This window comes from Octopus sinensis, linkage group LG2 (assembly GCF_006345805.1).
Source record: "Octopus sinensis linkage group LG2, ASM634580v1, whole genome shotgun sequence".
NCBI lineage: Eukaryota > Metazoa > Mollusca > Cephalopoda > Octopoda > Octopodidae > Octopus > Octopus sinensis.
In genome coordinates, this window is record NC_042998.1 from 174,576,395 (window position 1) to 174,596,597 (window position 20,203).

Consider the following 20,203-nt stretch of genomic DNA (forward strand, 5'->3'; position numbering starts at 1 on the left):
TTAGCCCCTTGTGGGTAGTAAAGAAAAAGGTATTTCGTTTGTCTTGACATTTTGAGTTCAAATTTCGCAGAGGTCGACTTTGATGTATAGATTTAGTTTTTTTTTTTTTTTTAACTAGACACTCTCAAACTTCTGATATTGGTAGAATGTGTCACATAGAACAGGGTTTACTCTTAGCATTTTTGACAAAATTTAGTATTTTAGAAGTTATTTCATCAGAAGTTAGTGACATTGGACAAATGCATGTTTGATAAGTGCCAATACATGAAACTCTCAGCTTTTTACTTACACTCTAACTTCTGCCAATGATACATATACACATACATACATTTTTACACATGTGTAAAAAAAATCTCCTCACGCAATTGAACTGATGAGCTTCTACCTGGTCAGCCAACACGCTAAAAATAGCAGCCAGAGTATCCCCCCTACCTAAATCACATACCTATTGTATGTAATGTCCTACATAATGCCTAAAAAGACAGTTTGCTGAATGCTGGAATGTCTTTGATGATAGGTTTGCAGTATCAGGGTTGATTTGAGGTTAAATAGCATTATGGTAAATTTCTATATTAACACCCGCACGATTTTCACTAAGAAAAAAAATCAATTTTGATTTATTTTTACGTCGAATCAAGTACCTTGACCTAATATGCTGCAAATCCCTTATTTTGCTTCAGAAAAAAGAGGTGGGGGTCCCCTCCCCCAATCCCAGAATCACTGGAATTTTTTTTTCGTTGAATGAATTCCTGTGACCTAATATTGCAAAATTTAGTTAAGGTGAACCTAGTAACTAATGGTTTTGGGGTCTTGTTTGTAACTTTTTTTGAGCCATGGTGCAACCAACAGCATGGTAAAAATCCCTGCCATTAATTTGGTGTGGATGGGTAATATCAAATAATTCAATCACAACATATATTTGAATTAAACATGAAAAAAAAATTGAAATATTATCACTTACATGGAAGTAAAATATAAGGTAAAATCTTAAATTATTGGTACATTATTATCTTATAACAGCAATGCCTGGAAAAATGGGAGCATGAAAAAATAATATTCTTAAGATTATAAACCTGGAAAAGTACAGGACAAGATATTACATTTAGCACAAGCTATTATTTCTAGTAAAGTAAAGAAACATTTTACTTAAAATATTGCTGCTAAAATTAAAATTTGAATATTAAAACTTACTTTATTATAGTTTACAAATAACACTATACTTAAGTAAAATTTGGCTAATTTATTACCTTGAATACAGAAAAACGTGACTAATTAGACAAACTTACAAATTAGCCGAACAGTTTTGTACAATAAATTTAAAAGATAACTGTAAAGAGTGATAAATTAGAACTGGCATTCTTTGCAATATTTTAAGGAAAAAGTTTCTTCTTTGCTAGAAGTAATAGCTTGTCCTATACTTTTACAGGTTTATAATCTTATTACTTTTCATACTTGCATTTTTCCATGTAATATATATATATATATATATGATTGTCTGGGGAGAGTCAAATATAAAAAGGAATATATATATATATATATATATATATATATATATATATACTCACTCTCACACTCTGATGTAGTTGTTTGTCTTATAGTAATAAGACAAACATAGAAGTATTAGGATATATATTTAGGGTGTCCTACATATTCCCATACACTATAATCATTCTCATCATTTTATATTCTTCATACTATTGTGTTGGACAAGTCTCAAACAGATTGGTGAACAATGACTCAATGTAAATTTCATTTTTGGTTTGGCTTCTGCAGCTGGATGTTCTTTCTGATGCTAACCACTTTACAGTGCACTGTGTGCATTTTATTGCAGCACCAGCATTAGACAGAATGGGAGTGTGGTGGATAGAAAAAGATGGATAAATGAGTGAATGATGGCCATTGATACTACAATGCCAGTGGAAGGCAATATGGGTCAAGTATATGGTGCACAAACTGATCTGAGGTGTCCCTATATGCATATACATCAAGATAAGTGTAAGCTAGAGTGATAAAGTTAAAAGTAGTATTTTACATTTACTGTGCTATTTATAAAATATCTTTTTCAGATATTTAGTGATTTGATTTGAGATTTTAGTCCTGAGACTAAAATAATTACATTGTTGTAATCATTTTAGCCATTAAGTTTTGTTAGACATTGTCTGGAGAAACATGGGCAAGGAATAAATTCCAGAGTGTTGGTATTCTAGATAGGAACAATTGGGTATAATGCTTGGAGGGGAACAGGAGTATGCAAGAGTCAGGTAATCCTAGATATGGGTAAATAAGAACTGGCCAGCTCAAAGAATAGAAGCCACTATAATAGCAGTGAAGACAGTGAGATTTCACATTTGTGAACCAAAAGTTGAAAATTCTATGCTAATTAATTAGATGGCATTTTGTATGTGGTTTATGTGTGTATTAGCAACAGCACTCTCTCAGATTGGGAGAAGTACTGCAATGTATGTTCGTAACTGTTGGAAAGATAGAGAATTTTATTCTTGATGAAGGCAAGTCTTTGAGATATAGGTTTGCTATGTTGTAGATGTGACATAGTTAATGTATTGATACAATGGCTAAATCATAAATCTATGATGAAAGACTTTTACATCCATTTTTTTCTGATTTCATGAAACTGCTGTAATGGCTACATAATGCAAATAATAGAAAAATCTTAAGGTAACATATTTTTAAAATACTGCTTTTCATTTTCTTGTCAGTATTCAGTACATTATTTCTGTCAAGTCATTCTCATAGCATTTTTGCCATTGGGGCACTTCAATTTTGTTTTTAACAATTCTATTCCTTTGTCTTTGACTTTCAGTTGAGATGAGTGGAAAGTAATGCAATTGTTATAAAATTTTCTACAAGAATTGTAAAAGTGACATATCTTAAAAAATGTTCAGTATAGAATTAAATATTGATGTAACTTTCATTCACTTGCTTCATGAGTTTGATAATCCATCTCTTCCCCAAGGTGTGGTGCCATAATCAAGCTCATCTGCTTTTGATAAGTTTGGTTTTTTAATCCTCCTGAATGGTCAAACTCTTTGTGAAAATTCTTTTGGGAACTGTTTATTCACCATTCACTTAACTATTAACAGTTAGTACTGCTGTTGGTAGCAAGTTTCCATCAACCTGTAATAGAATTGGTCCTGACCTGACAACTATTTCTGTATTATTGCTGTATAAAATTGCTACTTAATTCACTTAAGTAGGCTCAGTAATCAAAAATCTAATTGGTAGAATATTTGTTTTAGCATGGTTTGACCAAATAATTGCCAAGTCCTGTTTCTTAACCAGTTGCAAAAAGAAAAGAAAATCCATACCATGTTCCCTTTTCTATGCTGGCATAGGTTGCACGGGAGTTTTTGAGGCAGTTTTTTTTTTTTTAAGCTAGATGCCCATCCTGATGTCTACTCTTGGTAGTCTAACACTGGGATTCAGTTTGCTTATTAGGTTTCTCGTTGATAAATATTACATTAGATATACTGACTGTAACTTTATGAAGCAGAAGAAAAATAATGTAACTATCATGTAGTCATCTACAGTTCCTTCACTTCAGTTCTGTCTAAAGCTCTCTTGAAATAATTGTATGGTGTATACAATTTGGTGAGCAAAAAGCTTAGGCTCCAAATCATAGCTTCCAGTAAAATCAATGTTAATTTTATTTTCTGCAAGTTTTTATTTTTTTATTACCACCATGGTATTTTCAGAAGGTTATTCAGCCACGAAAAACAAATTATTGAAAGGCCACATTGTAACAAAATTTTGACATAATACTGAAGTGACCAACAACCAGTGTGTTGTCAAAATGACCCACCTAAAGTATAACATTATCTAATCTTTTATCTCTGCTTTAGTTTCATTGTATAGTTTTTTTTTATCAGGTTATTGATGTAACAGTCAAAGCACAATCTGACAATTCAAACTTGGCCATTGTGCGGGTACCAACAACTGATGATGCCAGATTTGCAATATCTCAATTTCATGGAAAGAAAATTGGTTATAAAAGAGTACATGTGTGTTTAAAGTCTGAAGGAAATCTAAATCAGTCTAGCATAAGGTACGTTTTCTCTTTTTCATTGTCAGAAAGAGTTCTACAGATTTAAACTAATTTATAAACTTCCTTATTAAATTAACCTCAAATGTTTTGTTTTTATTTTTTTAGACAAGTGGCTTCTTATAGAGGGATTAAGAAATTATGTAACACATAATTTTGTTTGACCCCAGGTCAGTCCTAAAGAAACAGACCTATGATCAAAAGCATTCCAGCCATGTCTTTCTCATCTTAAGAATTTCATATCTGGGAATACATTGTCTTCAAGTTCAGAGGTGTAATATAAGGAAGATTTGCCTATTTCTTGTAGGTCAAGTGACTAGACAGTGGCCCTATTACTGGCTAGTTTATAATATTAACAATGATGGTAGTACGTAAAAAGCACCCACTACACTCACGGAGTGGTTGGTGTTAGAAACACTGCCAGATGAGACTGGAGCCTGGTGCAGCCTCCTGGCTTCCCAGACCCCGGTCAAACCGTCCAACCCATGCTAGCATGGCAAACAGACGTAAAACGATGATGATGCTGAAATTGATACAACTCCAACCACAAATAAAATCTGAACCATAAACTTAGTTTGATAAATTTACTCTACAGTATTTGTCTAACTTAACATATAAGAGCAATAAAATACTAAATAATTTTTACCTGTTATGTAAGTTATGAAACAGTGAAAAAAAAAAGCACATCATCACTTTGCTACTTCTCGTATGAACTTGAATCAACAAGCTAATTGCAGTAAATTTTAGATGTGCAAGACTTGTAAGATTTTCTTATACCAATACTAGGTGTAGGCATGGCTGTGTGGTAAGAAGCTTCGTGACCACATGGTTCCAGGTTCAGTCCCACTACATGGCACCTTGGGCAAGTGTCTACTATAGTCTCAGGCTGACCTAAGCCTTATTAGTAAATTTAATAAATGGAAACTGAAAGAAGCCTGTCATATATATGTATTTGTGTGTGTTTATCTCCCCACCATCAACTGACAACCGATGCTGGTATGTTTGTCCTCTTAGCAGTTTGGCAAAAGAGACCGATAGAATAAGTACTAAGCTTATAATGTTCAGGCAGGGAGTCGATTTCTTCAAATAAAACCCTTGAAAGTGGTGCTCCAGCATGGCTGCAGTCAAATAACTGAAACAAGTTAAAGAATAAAAGAATCTTGCCAAAATAGATATTAAAATGAAAGCGAAATTAGATATGATAGAGCAGGCATCACTTTGGTTCAGGCATGGCTGGTTAAGAAGTTCACTTTGCAGTCTCATGGATTCAGGTTCAGTCCATGGTGTGGCACTTTGGGCAGCATCTTCTACAGTAACCGTGAGCCAACCAAATCAATGAGTGGATTTGGTAGATGAAAACTGAAAGAAACACGTATTTGTGCTTTGTTTTGACATTGCATGATAGTTGTAAAATGAGTATTCTGTCATACAAGCAATGTCATTTGTTTCCAGTCTTCTATGAAAAACGTCTGACAGGAGGGGAAAAAATTCACCTTGCTTGGAAACAGAGGTTTGGTGACAGGGAGGATATCTGACCATAGAATATCTGCCTCAAGGAATTCTTACACATACAAGCATGGAAATTAGGTTAAAATGATGAATAGGTAGTAAGGAAGGATGGAAACACATCAAGTTAGATGCTTTATTGCAGCCATTTGGATTCCTTGGTTCTGTATCGAAGCTCTGCCATGTCTTTTTTTTTTTTTTTCCTGTTAACTTCTCTGAAGTTAAAATATATAACACGGGCTTTATTCTGTTGGTTATATGTGGTAAAGTAGAAAATTATCCTGCCTTATCAAAAAATAGTCTACTTTATATTTATCATGGAGAAGGGATGTTAACACTAGAAGGACCAGACTTTTAACCTATCTTTAAGGACCAGAATGTGTCAATTGAACCAAAGATGTTTTCCAGTTTGAAAGAAAAAAACCTTTATTAAATGTATTAATCTATTGAATTTTATGAATTTAGTTTTTGAATTGTGTGCAATTAAGATTTCCAAATGCATCAATTGACACACTTGATCCTTCTATTATTGAATGATATGTAAGTAAAATGGTTTAAATTATTTTGGTAATTAACTTTAAATTTTTCTTTAGAAACCATTTGCTTCTTAGTATTGTAACTTATTTTATTCCAACGGACGCTAAACGATGATGATGATGATGAATTCAATTATGTCCTTTTAAATAGTTATATTTAGTCACAAAAGTAAATTGATGGCAATGTAAACAGCTGCAAATGTTTTCTAGTTGAATGCTAATCTTTTGATTTTTTTTTTTTTTTTTCCATTCCATTCTAATATCAATTCATTTTCTTTATAAACCTGAGAGCTTACTCCATGTAAGAAATTCAATTCTACAAATTGTTAAACATTTAAATTTGCATGTAAAGCACAAGGTAAATGTTTGTGATGTTGAAAAGAAAGCAAATTTTATTCATTCTGGTAAACATTCCAAACAAGATTTTGTTCAAGTTATAAAAATGTTGAAGTCAATACTTTTATAGTTTGTTGTTATAACTCTTTTTTCTGCTATTGTTTAATCACATATTAGCTTTAATCAAAAAGACTTGCAAATCAGAGCTGTTCCAGCTGTGACTGTCCCATATTTTTCCAAACCATTTTGTCAATGATTTGATCTTGAAGAAGCCATGTCCAAAGTGCTTACTGACCCTCTAAGAGTATCATAACTCATCTAGGACTACATTATCTCATGTCATTAAGAGTGACTTTCTGATTGGGCAAACAGTGGAGGCAGAATCTTCCTTGTTGCCTTCATTACTTTCCAACTAAAAGCACATTTGATATAATTATCTTCCCTTTTCTGAGTATTACCAATTCATTGACCACTGACACAATACCACTTGCCTTGCTGCTGCTGGTCTATCTTCCGACAAGGGCCATTTAGTCATCCTAAGATAGGGCGATGTTTGGGATGTGTGATACTTTGACCATAGCAATGAAAGGCCACTGTTTGTTCAAGAAGTTTCAGCCATCAGTAATCAGTCAGTGGCTATGCAGCTCTTCCAAAAGGGATGCAGTCATGAGAGGAGGACCAGAGAAATGCAATTGCTCCCACCTGTGCTGCTACTTCTATGTGCTTGAAACCATGGAAGTGAAGGTATTTCATTGTCGTAGATGTGCTACAAGACTATCCAGCCTTTAGTTGCAGATGTCAGTTGTGTGCTTGCAATCATACTTGAACGGTGGGTGAACAATGACTAATGACTTGTGCAACAGGTTTGATTGAAGTAATAATGAGTTATGCACTTTCACCCTCACTTTTCAAGTTCCCATGTTGATCAAGTGGCAGGACAATTGTTGCAATGACTGGAGATGAGGTCAGGTAGAGTAGAAGAGCCAGTCATTGGGATATGGCCTTGTGGTTAGTGTACTTTTCTAGGGAGTATTCCTCAAAAGTGATATTCAAGAATTGGAGTAATTGTGAAAGCTCAAGTTAAATGTAGTGCGATGCAATGATGTTTTTATGAGTAACATTTGGTATATCTTTATTAGAGGATGCTTTTGAGGTCTCTGTTCATGGAGCTGGTGTAGGTTTAACATAGTTTTGAGATTGTAATGGATGATATGTAGTTAGAGAATGTTGGGAGGAATAAAAGATAGTGTCATCTACGTAAGAGTAGGTGTTGTTGGATGTGACAGCAAGTTAGTCATTGATGAATAGAAGGAAGATGGAGATGAAACTGAACCCTATGATATGTTTTTATAAACAGAATGAGCTCCATCAAAACGTGCAACACTGCAATTTGATAGGAAGCTTTTAATCCAAGAGATGAGACATGTGGAGCCCATAGGTGATCAGTTTTATTCATATGCCCAGCACAGTCAAAAGCTTTGCTGACATGGAGGGTAACCACATTGCTTTCACCAAATTTGTTCAAGGTACAAGCCAACTGACGAGTGATTAAGCCACTAGTGAATCTGGCTTTACTGTCATTAAGAGTAAGATTAAAGTCGTTGGAGAGGCATTAATGACTCTACATTGCTTAAGATTTTAGGAGTGAATGTAAAATTCCAATAGACAGCAGTGAGGGTGCTGTTTTTGAAAGTGGGACACACTGTAGCATATTTCTAAAGAAAGGGATAGATACTTGTAGAGTGTGAGATTAAAGAGCTTGGTGAATAGAGGGGCAAGTTCTGGAGCACAATGCTTGAGGTTTACTAGAAAAGTCATTGTTAGGACTATGTCAGGCTATAAATTAGATTCAGAAGAGAGGAAAAGATCACTGGTGTTTTGACTCTGGGTATCAATCTGGGACAAGTAGTGGGTAAGACAAATTGATGATAGAGAAGTTGATGATTGCAAGAGGTTCAGATTTTGCACAAATGGCATCAATGTGGAATAAATGAGAATCACAAGGAGTTGTGAATGTTAAAGCCACTGAGAACAACTTTAGAGGGAGGTGAAGAAAGATGTCTTCAGTGCAAGAGGAGACAGGGTCAAAGATTTTGGTGGTTTGAAGAATTAGAAGAGTAATAAAAGGTGCAGCTGTATTTGGGGGGGAGTGAAGGAGGGAGACTTGAATCCTGATAACTTGTATAAATATTGCTTGCATTTATAGTTGTCTCAAAGAGGACTAGGTTATATGGTCTGTGTATGAGTAGGATCTAGATTGGAATGAGTTTAGATACTGGAGGGAAAATTGTCTGGAGGTTTTACTTTTGTATTTTGAGTAAGGAGGTGGTGCATTGAAAGCAAGGTCATGACAACTCCTGGACTAAATGCTTGCAATATAGCAAACTCTACTTAAGGCACTCGAGCACCAACTTGTACATGGCTCCTTCCTCCCCCCCCCCACTACAAAAAATGTCTTTAACAAAGGTATTTTTTGCAAGACTGAAGAATATTTTTTGATATTCATTAAAATAAATAATCCAGTGTATGACAATGAACTTTTGAGAAAAATAACTTGCCGTGATTGGGAAGTCAATGTAATTGTGTACATCAGTAATAAATAATACTTCATGAAGACATAAATTTGTTCCAAGCAGATCAGAAGCAATAGCCATACTAAAAGAAGCAAAAGGACATGTTTTGCCACTGTTCAAGTTCATTGAACACTTTGACAAAAGGTAAGATATACATATTTCAATCTGACATCTATTTTTGTTAATGTGAAATTCATTATCAGTTGTGATGCCCTTACTCTGAGTGAGTTTGGTGAATAAATGTTACTATCTTCTGCTGTGGTGGTAAATAGAGAAGCTGGATCTCTCTCTCTCTCTCTGGTGGAGGCAGCAGTGAAGGGTGTGTGTGTGTGCAATGAGGAGTGAGAGCAAAGCTGCATGCCTCTCTCTCTCTCCTTTTGGCAGCAAGTAAAGCCATGTATGTATCATTGTTGCAGGGGAAGAAATAAAGGTTATGCAATGCTATTGCATTTCTTCTTTTTTTAACTTTTCTCTTGTGCTTTGTATACTGTGATCCAACAATTTGCTAATTTCCAACATTCAGGACCTATTCCCAGCCCTACATTTTCAGTAGGTCAGTATTTTCCCAAGAAAATATAAGAAGCAGCTTTCTGTATTTATCTGGTGTAAGAGAATGCTTGTTTTGAGATGTGTGGGCTATCTATCAAGTCTTATTAAAGATAGGATTACAAAGAGAGTTTATCCATTATCTTGATTGTAATTAAGCTGAATACACAAATAACAATGTCTGCAATATTTAATGTGAGAAATGTAATTATCACAACTTCCAAGATGTAACATGTAATTAGTAAGAAATGCATAATTAGTGTGTATGATTTATTTCAACTCAAGATTGAACTGCTTAATATTATAGCACAGTTAGATGATATAATTTAGTGTCTAGAGTTTGATCACAAAATTTCAGTCAACTTCACCTGCTATTCTTCTGGAATTGAAATATGTATCAGTGTCAACTATAATCTAGTCTCTTAGATATAGACCCTTGTTACTAGACAGTATCATAGACCAACTTCCAGCGAGCAGTTCATAACTTAATTCAATTTCCTGATTAAAGATATTTCAATTAACATTTGCTAACCCTTACAAAGGCCATCAATGCCATTTCCACAAATTGTAAATCATTGTGTATCAAAATATTAACTACTAATGCTTCTTTCTAAGATAGATGTAAAGCCATAAATTTGAGGAAGTATTGTGATGTTTTTGCTTCTCTCCATCTCAGTGGCTGACTGATGTAAAATTGAATACACTGAAAAGCTATAATCTCGACACAGTATACAATTATGCTAATCACAATGCCACACTGTTGACCAGAATCACACTAGGTTCTAATTCAATCATTTCCAATGACTCTTGTGTATCAAACTATTTTTGCAACAAACTCTCAAGTCCACCTTGCATATTGCACTGTGACAGCCACCAGGGCTTCATACAAGAAACTGAGAAGCAAAATACACAGTATTTCCAGACTGCCGTCTCACACTCCAAACTTTGTGAAATGTATTGTTCTCAACAGCTAGCTAGGGCTACTCAAAATCTGAAAATTGATTTTATATGGGTGCAAATATAGGTGTGTGGTCAAGAATTTTTCTTCACATCAAGAATTTTTCCACAGCTTCTTGAATAGATTTTTTTTTTTTTTTTAATCTATCAGGAACCATTCTTGTATTTAGATGATGGACTGACTATATTGCTTAAGACTATCAACTGGTCCATGGCTGCTTTCAGCTGAGCCTACTCTGTTACAGACATTCAGGCTATTTTGAAATAATTCTCTCACTGGTCTTTGAAAAGAGTCAAAAGTAGCCACAATTTTTCCTTAGCTATAAAGAAAATTGACAGGTTTTTTAGGAGGCCTGCATGAAAATTCTGACTTTCCACTATGCATGCCTTTCTCAAAGGAATCAATTATTACAAAGTGGTTTTAAGTTGAAATCAGAACCAGCTCAGCTTCCTCTGACCTATGAGAATATGCAGTCAAGTGTTTGCATTTATAGTATGATTTTTTTAAAATTTTTGATTTAAGATGAATAAATCAAAATTCGCATGAGCTGGTGTAATGCAGGCACTTTGCTGATAAAATTACACATAGTAATTAAAATAGTAATTATAGCCAATTTAAGAAGTTCTGATAGAGCTGGCATTTTCTGTGTTTCAGGTATTAGCATTAAATAAAAATTAGTTTTAAAATTTAGACAGCAGCCTCATATGCAAATTCTCTAACACTGAAATCCATAAATATCCACTCATTTACAAACCTTCACTCTCACACTCTCTCTCTTTCTCCCCACTCAACTCCTCCCATATCCCAACTCCCCCCCACACACACACACACTTTGTATATCTTCCCTCTTGCTATCCATTTCCTTCTACCTCTATACCTCTTCGTCTCTTTTCTTTTCCCCTTTCTGGTAATTGCTTGATGTCAGTTCTAATTGCAGAGGTGTCGGATAATGATTCATGACCAAAAACGAGTGGGTAGGATATTTATGAAACCATAGTTTGAGATTTGACAGCTACATTGTGCAGGACAAGCAAAACTGTCTGAGGTTGTGTTGTTGCTTTATCAAATTAAGAAGAAAAGAACTTGTAACAAAATTTCTTCCATTTTTAGAACAGTTAGGAGGGCTACTATAGAACTGGTTTGAAATTAAATTTCATCCAAAATATTTTTTTTACAAGTGTGGGCAAGGCTGGGTGATTAACATTCATTTCCTGACCACTTAGTTCTGGGTTCTGTCCCACTGTGTGGTACATTGAACAAATGTCTTATACTATAGCCCTGGGCCAACCAAAGCCTTACAACTAGGTCTAATAAATGGAAGCTAAAGAAAACTTGTGCGTGTATGTGTGAATTCATATTTTCAACATTTTTACATGTGTTCACTGGTTATAAACAATGGCTTCACTGTGGTGCCATTTGCTTGCACCACAAAACGTCCAGGCTTGTTAACATGTGCAACCTTTGTAAATGAAACAAAGTGCACATTCATACAGTATTGTTTGTTTCCAGTTCTCTATGTAATTATGTTCAGGATGTTGGTTGTTTGATAGACTGGGAGATTATTACCTTGCTTGGAAACAGGTGAGGGGTGGCATCAAGAAAGGTATCCAACTGTAGAAAATTCTGGAGTTAGTGTAATTGACTCCACACCCCGTCCTCAAAATTTCAGGATTTGTGCCATAGTAAAAAGGATTGTATAGTAAAGTATATGTCATTATGCTATTATTTCACATTATTTAGCAATGCAAATATTCCAGGTAGACTGCACATTGTGGCAAAAGTCACACAGCTTTATCAACCACTTTACCCCCTGACAATACTGCTTCAATAACTTTTCAAGACCTTTAGTAGTTCATTAAATCCTTCTGTTGGTAATCTCTTAGTAAATTTTAAGACATTTTAGATTTTTTCAATTAATGACTAGAATCAAATATTTTGGAGTGGCTGTGTGGTAAGTAGCTTGCTTACCAACTACATGGTTCCGGGTTCAGTCCTACTGCATGGCACCTTGGGCAAGTGTCTTCTACTATAACCTCGGGCTGCCCAAAGCCTTGTGAGTGGATTTGGTACATGGAAACTGAAAGAAGCCTGTCATATATAAGTGTATGTATATGTATGTATATGTATATGTATATGTATATATATATGTATATGTATATGTATATGTATATATATATGTATATATATGTATATGTATATATATATATATATATATATATATGTTTGTGTCTGTGTTTGCCCCCACCCCCCCACTCCCAACATCACTTGACAACTGATGGTGGTGTGTTTACGTCCCCGTAACTTAGTGGTTTGGCAAAAGAAACCGATAGAATAAGTACTAGGCTTACAAAGAATAAGTCCTGGGGTCGATTTGTTCAACTAAAGGCAGTGCTCCAGCATGGCCACAGTGTAATGACTGAAACAAGAGTAAAAGAGTAATTTGTTGAAGCAGTTGAAACTTTCTTTTTGGCAGATATATTTGTATCTCAAACTGTAGTTGGTCATACCTGGGGAAATGAGTAAAATTTCTTTCCATGGTTAAGGCACAAACGAATTTACAAAACATTTTTTCAAACATGATAATAGTGATAATCTTAACATTTTCTGTGTCCTTTCAATACTCTTGAATCAAATACATTGTTCGTTGATGTTGTGGCAAAACAGATTGTAATTTAATTTGTATGAAAGAATGTGAAATTGGAAGTCCTTGAGTACTTTAGATAGAAACTATTTCCTAATATTGATTAGGAAATGCTATAGGCTACTCTTTCATTTCTTTAAATTTTCTCACACTCACTCAATTTTAGTTGTGCTAATATTCATTTTGCTATCTTGTTACATTAAATTTTCAATTTCATTTTCTCCAAACTATAACAGTAAATAATAGGCTATGAGAATCTTTTCTCCCTCTTTATTACTCTCTCCCACCTGTGTTAATTTTAGACGAATATTCAATGGAGGTGGAGAACATTCTCTAGAAAAAGAATCTTTAGTTAATAAATACCAAATCTGGAGAATGCTTGCTCTAAATGCATTTCAATACTCTTGTCTCTAAGTTCAAATCCTATTACAATTTCCTTTTTATTTATCACTTTGGGTTTGAAATATTACAACTGATTCCAGTTTTATTACAGCCCTAATCTAACTAAATTATAATTGAAATTATTTGTAAACAATTTTCAGTTGTTAACAAATATGTGAAAATTTAAGAAAATATTGTATTCAAACATAGTTGTAACAGTTATAGTAGGATCTTATTGTTACTCAATTTTAGATGACTTTTTTTTTTTTTTGCCGTTGCCAACGCCACCTCGACTGGCCTCGGTGCCGGTGGCACGTAAAAAGCACCCACTACACTCACAGAGTGGTTGGTGTTAGGAAGGGCATCCAGCTATAGAAACACTGCCAGATCGGACTGGTGCCTGGTGCAGCCTCCTGGCTTCCCAGACCCCGGTCGAACCGTCCAGCCCATGCTAGCATGGAAAACGGACGTTAAACCATGATGATGATGATAAAACAAAGCCATTTTAAAATGGAAATCCTTTATTTTTGAGCAAATATGGTCACTTTTAGTGCTGGAAATTAATATCCAAATCAACATCAAAATCACTTATCTAAAAGACTCTTTTACCGGTATTGGACTGGTTTATAATGGTTCACTTGATTCTTCTTTCCCCCCCCCCCCCCACACACACACACACCTTTAAAAAAAATAATACTCACTAAACATTCAACCTCAAGAACTGCAACTTTTTGGAATTCCTTCTTTGCCCATATTTTCTCTACAGGTGTCAGCTTCTTAGTAAAGTTGATAGGCATTGCACTCCTTTTTTGAACATAGTGTACAAATAAAATAGAAATATCCCTCTGAAAGTCTGAAATAAACTAGTTATAAATATAAATAATTTTATTTTACTGTTTTGCCAATCACACAACTGTTTTAACATGAAATATAACCTTTCTCTCATATCTTAATTGAATTCTACATTGCTTTACATTAGATTTTTTTGTTTTTTGTTTTACAGGCATCACCGTTCTATCACTGTATCAGAATTGTATAAAATGAAAGGTATTCTTGAGATTAGAGAACAAGGTGGAGCTGGAAGAATGGTTCATTTAACAGCGTCATTTATTGCATCCCAAAAAGAAGATACCAAGGTAAAGTTAACATTTATCTCTTTTTACTTCATTGTTCCTTACACTTAGATTATCTCTAGCATTTTCTTCATTCCCAACTGTCATTTCATTCAATTTGCTAGTATGCTTTGTAGAAGTCATGAATATTACAATTATCATTTCCTTTTTCTAAGGTCAATACTTCTAATTACCCATTGATGGGTTATATCACATTAATGCATTATACAAATATTTATCAAAAATAGTTTTCTTTCATTCACACTGAAATAGTTCTTAAATTCTAAATAGGTCTTCATTAACACACCTATGAATTTTCTGTAAACTTATTTTCCAGATACAAGACTCTCTAGAATCTTCTATTTGTCCAATCCATTGTATTGGAAGTATGACTGAAATAGTGGAAACGCTTTCAAGTAACTTTCTCCCAAATGTGAAAATCAGACGCTCTGATCTGGCATCCCAGCTGAAAATTCTATTAGAGAAACATAGAGGCAGCATCCCATTAATGAGGTATGTTTTTGTTTTGTCTTGAATTTTTTTTTTTGGGGGGGGGGAGGGTTGTTTTCCAACCTTTCAGTATCAAAATAAACTTTTGTCAATCTTGTTAACCACCAACATAAATGAACATGTTAACTGTTGTGGCATGTTACAATGTATTAATTTTCATCCTAGTTTCAAGAATTAAAAACAGAAGCTTCAATATCATTGCATTGATAAGAACTTCCACTTTGAACATTTATCTGCAGGTGGAAGCGTTATCAAATGGTTAGAAGAATATACTTGGTTAAGCATGAGGCAGAAAGGAAGGGACTTGCCCATGATTGCAACCTGAAGTTCAGAATCATGAAATGTTTAGAATTACAAGACTGTTAGTGAGAAGGAAGATATCGTGGGTGAAAAGTGTTTATAGAATGATAAATGCATAAGCGCCATTGATATGGAAGACAAAGTGGTATGAAAGTGCATTTATGGGAGATTGCTGAATGTGGAGAATTCCTTGGAAAAAGAGGGGCTTCCTCATGCTGATCCTACTCGGGTACCAGCAATTCAAGCTGACAGCAGCATGTTAGATAAAGCTATTAAGGACCTGAAGAGAAAGTTAAGAGTAAACCACTATCTCTAGCATTTGTTGACTTGGAGAGGGTATTTGAAAGGATACTACATTCAGTATTTGGTGGTCATTGAGGAATCTGTAACCAAATGGCTTGTGAGGGCTGTACAAGCTATGTACAATGATGCAATGAACAGTCGACAAAGATTACAGTGACAAATTTAGCATGAAGGTAGGACTCCATCAAAGGTAAGCACTCTCTTTTTCATCATATTCCTGCAGCTTTCAGATTGGCTGTCTATGGGAACCCCTGTATACTGATAGTCTAGTTCTCATAGCTAAATTTAGAGTAAAATTAGAGGAAATTTCAATCATGGAATCTAAACCAAGAATTAAGATGTCTTGTGATAAACTTAGCATAGCCTATGGTATTAGTAAGTAGGAAAGAAGACAGGACTCTGATATCATCAGGGTTCTGCTCAATATGCTTAAAAGGAGTAGGTATAAACTACATATGTTGTACCCATTGTAAGATTTAGCACAGGAGATATAGTAGAACCTCAGGCAAAATAACAAAGTTGCAGATGTGACAGATGCACTGAAGTAGTATGTGTTATGAGCATACCAGAAATATTCCCTTAAATGTCCAGATGGTTCACTAGAATTAGTGAATAGCTTTTTGTTACATGGGTGTAATTATCAAGGGAGATCGTGGTTCAGAAAGTATTGCAGCCTGAATAAGAACAAGTTGGGAAAAGTTGAGGGAGCTTCTACCACTGCTGGAAACAAGTCTTTTCCTTCAGAGTAGAAGTGTGACGTTTGTATTGGAACTGCAATGTTGCATGGTAATGAGTTTTGGAACTTAAATGCAGAGAACTTGAAGACTGGAAAGAAATGAAGCTAACATTTACAGCATGTACTGAGCATCTTTTCACCTGTTAAAGAAAGTATGGAGCACAAGTGTAATTTCAATAAAGAACAAAATAAGAATTTTTAACACTAACGTAAAAGCGGTGTTATTGTATGGGGCTGAGACATGGCGAACAACAGTTAAGTCAAATAAGCAAATACAATCATTCATCAACAGATGCTAGCATAGTATACTTAAAATTAGATGGCCCGAATACATAAGCAATATGGGGCTATGGCAAAGAACAAATCAAGTTTCGATTAGGGAGCAAATATTTAAGAAAAAGTGGAAGTGGATTGGTAGCACAATTAGAAAAGACACACCAAATGTAGCGAAAAGTGCTTTACAGTGGAAACTGGTTGGATATAGAAAGATAGGTAGGTCTAAGCACTCGTGGTGTAGATCAACACAAAAGGAACTAGAGAAAGGACATTCATGGCAGTGTAAGTACAGAAGTGAAAAATTATGTGACATGGAATTCAATTATGTGGCCTATACTCTGTTGGAGGGTTAAAGGCAGGAAAAGAAAAAAAAAATTGTAATAACTGGTCAAATTGAGTAAGGTTAACTTACAATTAAAACTGAATTTCTTACTTTTGAAATATTATTAATTAACTTGGAAGTGGTAATCCATCATTTGCATAGATCAGAAGGAATTTCTCAAGACACAATTTTCTCACAGCCAGATGCTTGTCACCTTCACCAAAGTCCAAGCAAAGTAATATTTCCCTATAACCAGACATGTTTTCATGGAAGACTGGAAATGAATGACACCATTTGTATGATGGTGATACTCATTTGCAACCATCTCAAACACAGAGGCCTCTTTCAGTTTCTTTGATTGGCCTGGGGCTATAGAAGACATAAAAGATATTTATTCAAAGCAACCACAGACATGGATGTATAGCTCAGTACTATTCTCAACCACATGGTTTATGGTTCAGTTTTGCTGCATGACACCTTGCACAAATGTCTGCTACTATAGCCTGTACTAAGCTTGGTTAATAAATTCAAATAGTACAGTCAACCAATTGTAGGCATCATTTGATATATGTAGATGTGTGTGTGTCAGAATTGTCATCACTATATCTATCTTATCTGTTCAGTGTTATATATATATATATATATATATGTATACACACACACACACACACACACACTTCTATATATGTGTATACACACACACACACACACACACTTCTATATATATATATATATATATATATATATATATATACACATATGTGTCTGTATGTGTATAGATATGTGTATCTGTGTGTCTGTATGTATATAGATAGATATGTGTATCTGTGTGTGTGTGTGTGTGTGTGTGTATATATATATATAGCTACATGTATCTGTGTGATAGAATACTAATAGATTGTAGCTACAGCCTGCTGGTAGAAATTATACAAGAACTGCTTGAGTAATGTTTGATGCAAGAATTATTTGCTAAGTGTGAAATAGAAGTTATGCTAGTTGTTTCCTTAAGTCTGAATAGACAGCAATAAATGTTTGAATGATGCTTTAGAAAAAAAACCTTGTCAGAATTGTCATCACCACATCTATCTTATCTGTTCAGTGTTATCGGAACAAAATTTGGTAGTCCATATTTCTAACTGCCATTATTCAGCTTAAATGTTGTACTTGAAAAGCCTTTTGCCAAGATAGTAAGTGGAAGATATATGGCAAGAAATATCAAACTGAAACTTGTTCAAAATTCTGCCTGTATCCAACATTTTTACATGAAATCATTTTCAAATATCGTATTTAGTTTGTATAGCTACACCATTTATTTTAAAGATATATATACTACACTTCTGTGTAAAAATTCTTATAAGAAACCAGACGTTTGGATAGGCTGCCCTTAAATATTCCACATATCATATTCTGGTAGTAATTACCGAAGTTAAGTCTACAAGCTGACTGAAATTGTACTTTGCCTTAACTCTCCAATCTCTCTCTCTATACATATGTGTGTATGTATTTTTATCATATGTCATCGTTGTTGTTTTATAGCCACTTTCCTTGCAAACTGGTTTCCTAAAGTTGCAAGTTGTCATGCACATCACAAAAAAACTCAATGAACTTTAACCACAACCCTTATTCTGTATACCATAACAATATCCCACGTGAACCCCAAAGAAGCCATTGCAGTGTTATCTAACTTACCTACCTACTACAATAATGAGGTCACTATTATTTGTTATGAGCATGGTCTACAGGTCTCATAGAAGCAGTCTTTCTATACATCTGCCAGTTCTAAGTGCATTGTGTAATTTGCCTTTGTTGCTTTGATGTCATCACCAAAGCAGTCATTCGTTAATAACAAATCTTTGTAATTGTGACTGTCACTTCAGTAATGGATTCTCATTAAGCATTTAAATTTTCATCTCGGTTAAGATTGAAGTATTATAATTTTGTTTCTTTCAGCAGCATTACTTTTTTTTTATATAATCTTTTCCTAAACATTTAGTAAAGGACATGTGATCACCTGATCAATTCTTGTTTACATGTCTGTCCCTTGAGCATTTATAAGACTTTTTTTTTTTATTTCTTGCCAAGGCATCGACCTTTTACCATTTTAAGGTCATGAACATGTCAGGCATTAATAAGCAGGGTGAACAGAAACAGGAACTTGACATCAAAGAAAAGTGCACTCAACAGAAAGAAAAACCAGTAGTGCCAGTAAAGAGCTCCTTCATATGAAGTCACTGTATGTTTGACAACTCCCATGTGGGCCTCTACAGCCACAGTAGATACTGCACCACCATCAACAGCTGACATGTTTTTGGGGGTGCAGATCCATGGTCTCTTGAGACCAACAGATACATACTAATATTTCCTTTTTTCTAGATCTCTTGCAGTTCTTACTATAGACACATTTCTACCTAGTTTCTTCTCATTTGTTGTCATAGTTTTGTGTTAGTTATTTCCCATATCTGGACTGATGCATTAACGTTATTGCTAAACTATGGTATTGAAATCTAGGCAGAAACGTTAGCACGTTGGGCGAAATGCTTTGCAGTATTTCGTCTGCTGTTACGTTCTGAGTTCAAATTCTGCCGAGGTCGACTTTGCCTTTCATCCTTCAGGGTCGATAAATTAAGTACCAGTTACGCACTGGGGTCGATGTAATCGACTTAATACCTACGTCTGTCCTTGTTTGTCCCCTCTGTGTTTAGCCCATTGTGGGCAATAAAGAAATAGGTATTTCGTCTGACATTACGTTCTGAGTTCAAATTCCGCCGAGGTCGACTTTGCCTTTCATCCTTTCGGGGTCGATAAATTAAGTACCAGTTACACACTGGGGGTCGATGTAATCGACTTAATCCCTTTGTCTGTCCTTATTTGTCCCCTCTGTGTTTAGCCCCTTGTGGGTAGTAAAGAAATAGGTATTGAAATCAGTGCCTGTCACTTCTATTGTTGATTAAGGTAGATACCAGCCATATATTAGAATTGATTTATTTGACAATGCTTCTTAAATTATTTGGCCTTCTGCTAAAAATTACAATCTATTATGGATAGTCATGAATTTTGAAAAAGTCTGAGCACCAGACTAAATTCCTTAGTTTCATATTTCCATAATC

At 34.7% G+C, this 20,203-nt stretch overlaps 1 protein-coding gene across 6 annotated transcripts in view; it reads left to right on the forward strand.

Annotated features, from left to right (window-relative positions):
* Positions 1–20,203, forward strand: part of LOC115226762 (meiosis regulator and mRNA stability factor 1-like) — a 60,288-nt gene that overhangs the window by 16,065 nt on the left and 24,020 nt on the right. For 4 of the 6 annotated variants that reach the window (XM_036500445.1, XM_036500446.1, XM_036500441.1 and 1 more), the window contains 5 exons: positions 2,665–2,676; positions 3,888–4,063; positions 9,072–9,155; positions 14,541–14,673; positions 14,987–15,162. In XM_036500445.1, coding sequence (XP_036356338.1) covers positions 2,665–2,676; positions 3,888–4,063; positions 9,072–9,155; positions 14,541–14,673; positions 14,987–15,162 — 581 coding nt within the window. The remainder of the gene's footprint in view (positions 1–2,664; positions 2,677–3,887; positions 4,064–9,071; positions 9,156–14,540; positions 14,674–14,986; positions 15,163–20,203) is intronic. The other 2 variants (XM_036500443.1, XM_036500444.1) reach the window with 2 other exon arrangements.